Source organism: Eptesicus fuscus, chromosome 7 (assembly GCF_027574615.1).
Source record: "Eptesicus fuscus isolate TK198812 chromosome 7, DD_ASM_mEF_20220401, whole genome shotgun sequence".
NCBI lineage: Eukaryota > Metazoa > Chordata > Mammalia > Chiroptera > Vespertilionidae > Eptesicus > Eptesicus fuscus.
In genome coordinates, this window is record NC_072479.1 from 55064706 (window position 1) to 55068899 (window position 4194).

General features: G+C 37.4%; 1 protein-coding gene across 1 annotated transcript; it reads right to left on the bottom strand.

Annotated features, from left to right (window-relative positions):
* Window positions 1-1805: 1805 nt before the first annotated feature.
* On the bottom strand, window positions 1806-2804 carry LOC129149646 (olfactory receptor 9K2). The gene has a single exon (XM_054718431.1). It carries the CDS (start codon window positions 2745-2747, stop codon window positions 1806-1808), a length of 942 nt encoding a protein of 313 aa, XP_054574406.1. The 5' UTR covers window positions 2748-2804.
* Between the last annotated feature and the right edge of the window lie 1390 nt (window positions 2805-4194).

Sequence of the window (4194 nt, forward strand, 5' to 3'; positions counted from 1 at the left end):
AAACTGGAAGTCCAAGATGAAGGTGCCCCCAGATTTGGTTTCCCTCTGAGGCCGCTCTCTTTGTTTGCTCCCTCTTCACATTGGCATTCCTCAGTGCACAGGCACCCCTGGTGTCTCCCTGTGTGTCATCATCTCCTCCTCAGAAAGATACCAGTCAGATTGTGCTAGAGCCACCAAGAGCCTTGTTTACATTACCGCTTTGAAGGCCCTATCTCCAAATATAATCACAAGATGCAGTTCTGGAGGGCTAGGGTTTCAACATACAAGTTTAGGAAGATATAATTCAACCCACAACACTTACTTCTTTTTTTGTCTATTATATTAGTAAGACTTCCAATAGGATGTTGAAAGTTGTGGTGAGTGAGGACATTCTTGCTTGTTCTTAATCTTAGTTAGAAAGTTTCCAGTTTCTCACAATTAAAGATTATCTTAGCTTTTTAAAATATGATCTTGGGTTTTTTGTAGATGTGTTTATCAAGTTGAGGAAATTCCTCCCTATTCCTAGTTCAGTGAGAATTCCTTTACTGTTTATCTGTTTGTACCATCACCACACACACCATTCAAGTTAAAAAATGGTGAGAGACAGTTTTTTCAGTATACTGTCCTCCTGTTAATCAGTTAACATGTTCTGTGTATTTTACCTGAATTTTTCAACTCAGTCTTTTTTAATTTACACTGACGTACTTTAAGCATAAATCAATAATATAAACTGACATGGCAGTTTCACTGACAGAGTTTTTATGACCTTTTAAATACGTTTTTCACAGAGACCTAATGATTTTCCTTGATTACCAACCACCTGCTCTCAAGCACCCAACCTTGCAATCTCTGTTACCTTTGGCACACACACTTCTGGGTTTTAATTGTCTGTCCAAGGATGTAACTCTCACAGTAAATTCTAAACTCCCTAAAAAATGAGATGATTTATACCTGAGACTACTAGTATTATAAAACCAGAACATAAAATAAATAAACCGTCAAAGGCATAGATGAGTAAATTTGGATCACATTCTATTTTGATGACTGGCTTGCTTCTATACCAATATGAAATAATTTCTTACAATAATTAACAAAAAAAATATGAAGCTATAAATCGAAGGAATTATTGCTCAAAAATGCTTGCAAATTTTTATCTCCCACTTTAGTTCTTTATATTAGAATTTAGCAACTAGTAGTGCCTCAGAGCACTCCACAATACCTGCCACACTCAATATACAGTTTTATATAAGTTAATGTATATAGTGAAGATTACTTGTTATCCATTCCTTCTTATTACTCTTTTCTCACAGTATAACACATAGAAAATACTTGATTCAAAGTGAAATTTCAATGACCACTTAACACAGTAAAGGAACTAGTTATAAAATTGAGAAATATTTTATTTAAAAAAATAAATTAGGCATTATTGTCAATTATCAATGATTGTATAAGTGGAGGAGCAATTCCAAAGACAAACACCAGACAAAATATAGTTTAAACATTATAATAAAATATAAAGACTGTAAAGCAGCATGCCATAAAAATAAACAGAAAACAATTCTGTGAAATAAAACATTATTTGAAATCAGTGGGAGGGTTTATCTTGAAGAATGCTTCTCTATCATCCAGGACATCTCCTGTAATCAGGGTGTTTAAAATTAACAATGTCTCAGAAAAAAAGGAAAAAGTAATAATGGGAAGGGTAGTCTCTATTGAAAATGCTACTGATAACACTTTTAGGATGTTCCGGAGAATTACTTTCCTTAATGGCCATAAGGAGCATGCAAGGAATAGCCACAGCACCTTTGGTGGAAGAGAAATAATAATCAAAGAACAGTATTTTTCTTCTCTAGAATTTTTTTTAGAGCTTCTTTGACATCTTTGTTTCTCAGAGAGTAAATCAAAGGATTCAGCATGGGAGTGACTAGGGTGTAACATAAGGAGGCCACTTTACTCAACTCAGGAAAGCTGTCAGGAGTGAGATACATAAAAAAGACAGCACCATACAATACACTCACAACTCCTAAGTGAGAGCTGCAAGTAGAAAAGGCTTTCTTACGTCCCTCGGTGGAATGTATCTTTAGAACTGTGGACACAATATACATGTAAGAAACAATAATAACTATGACAGTGGGCAAGATAATGATGCTGGCTAAGAAAAAAGAAATTATTTTATAGGTAACGAGGTCAGAACAAGATATTCTCTGAAGTGGACGAGAATCACAGTAAAAGTGGTCAATGGCCCGAGAAGAACAAAAGGATAAAGTAAATGTCATGCTGGTCTGAAGAACTGAGGTGATGCAGCCACAAAAATAGGAACCGGCCACCAACTGAGTGCAGAGACGTGTTGACATCTGGACAGAGTACAGGAGTGGGTTGCAGATGGCAATGAAGCGGTCATAAGCCATGGCTGCCAGGAGAAATCCTTCAGTCACAATGAAGAGGGCAAAGAGAAAGAGCTGGGTCATACAACCTGCAAAGGAAATGGACTTGCTCTCAGACCAGAAGTTGATCATGGCCTTGGGTGCAATAACAGTTGAGTAGAAGAGATCAATGAAGGAGAGGTTACCTAGGAAGAAATACATTGGTGTGTTCAACCGAGGATCAGTCATAATAATGGCCATCATCCCAACATTTCCTATAAGGATCATGGCATATACAAATAGAAATAGCAGGAAGAGGAGAACGTGGAGCTCTGGGCGGACCTTGAAGCCTATAAGAATGAAGTCAGTCACTTCTGTGTGGTTGCTTGTTCCCTTGTCACCCATGGCAGAAACCTGCTGAGAGGCACAAGGCAAAATAAATAAACGAACCCTTGGCTTTGATCCTAGATACAAATAATCTGTTTAATATTAGGATTCACAAAACTATTTTATACTCATTATTCATTTTAACCATATAGGCAATTCCAACTGATAATTAACCAAACAGTTAATTTTTGTTCTAATTCCTATAAGAAGTGGGATTAGATCTTTTCCTGTGAGGATAATGTAATGTCATTCCATCCAAATGCCTTTCACATTTGCAACTATCACTTCTCTGTATATTTCTGACTCATGATCTATGTATAAATTTGATGTCATGAAGCACTGGTTGAGAGAGAGAACAAATCCTATATAATAAAAGCCTAATATGCTAAGTGTCTGATAGTCCTGTCATCCATTCAACCAATCAAAGTGTAATATGCTAATGATATGCTCAGGTTGCTTAACCATTCGCTATGATGTGCACTGACCACGAGGGGGCAGATGCTCTGGGGTCCGGCCAATTAGGACTGAGTAAGATGGGCCAGACACACCCTGGTGCCCTCCCATGGTCCCTCCCCAGCTGGAAACCTCCCGTGTCCCTCCCCGGCCCCAATCGTGCACCAGTGAGTTCCCTCGGCCTGGCCTTGCCCTCTTGCAATTCGGGACCCCTTGGAGAATGTCGGAGAGCCTGTTTCGGCCCAATCCCACAGTCCAGGCAGAGAGACCCCACTGGTGAATGAATTCGTGCACTGGGCCTCTAGTGATTTAATAAATGACATTTGGAAAAGCAATTTTGACGTTTGGCTTTGGATATATTAAGGGTTGCAATAGTCTAGTTTCACAAAATTTAACTTTAAAGGCTTAATTTAGAGTACCAGCAGAGGTAAAGTAAGCCACTGAATTTAAAAATTACTTACAAGATGCAATGACTTTTTGTGAGTAATGGAAACTTTAGATTCTGTTGTAACTTATATTCTACTAAGATAAAAGTTGTGTAGAGCCAAACATAAAAATTATTAGCACTCCCTTGCTAAGATTTCTCTCCCTGATGAGCCTCCAAAGCCTTTTCATAGACACAATTTCCCTCATTTCCTCAGTCCATGGCTCATAGTTTTTAAGAGGCCTATAGGCAGTCTAAATAAAAATGAATTCTTTAGAATGAATACTGAACAAAATATACATATATTGTTGGTTGCATGTTTATTTACCTGGACATAATTTCCATAGCCATCAGTAATTCATTTACTAGACAGCTCAACTAAGAATTTGAACTCCTTCTGTTAACAATATGGACACACTCTCTCTCCCCTAATGCCTTTATATGCATCATTCTGCCTAGACAATAATAATGATAGCAAACATATATGTGGCACCATTTATATTCTGAACACTTCTTCTAAATGTTTTTATAATCCATACAACAATAATATGAGATAAGTACCATTATATGCCCCAGTTTACAGATAAG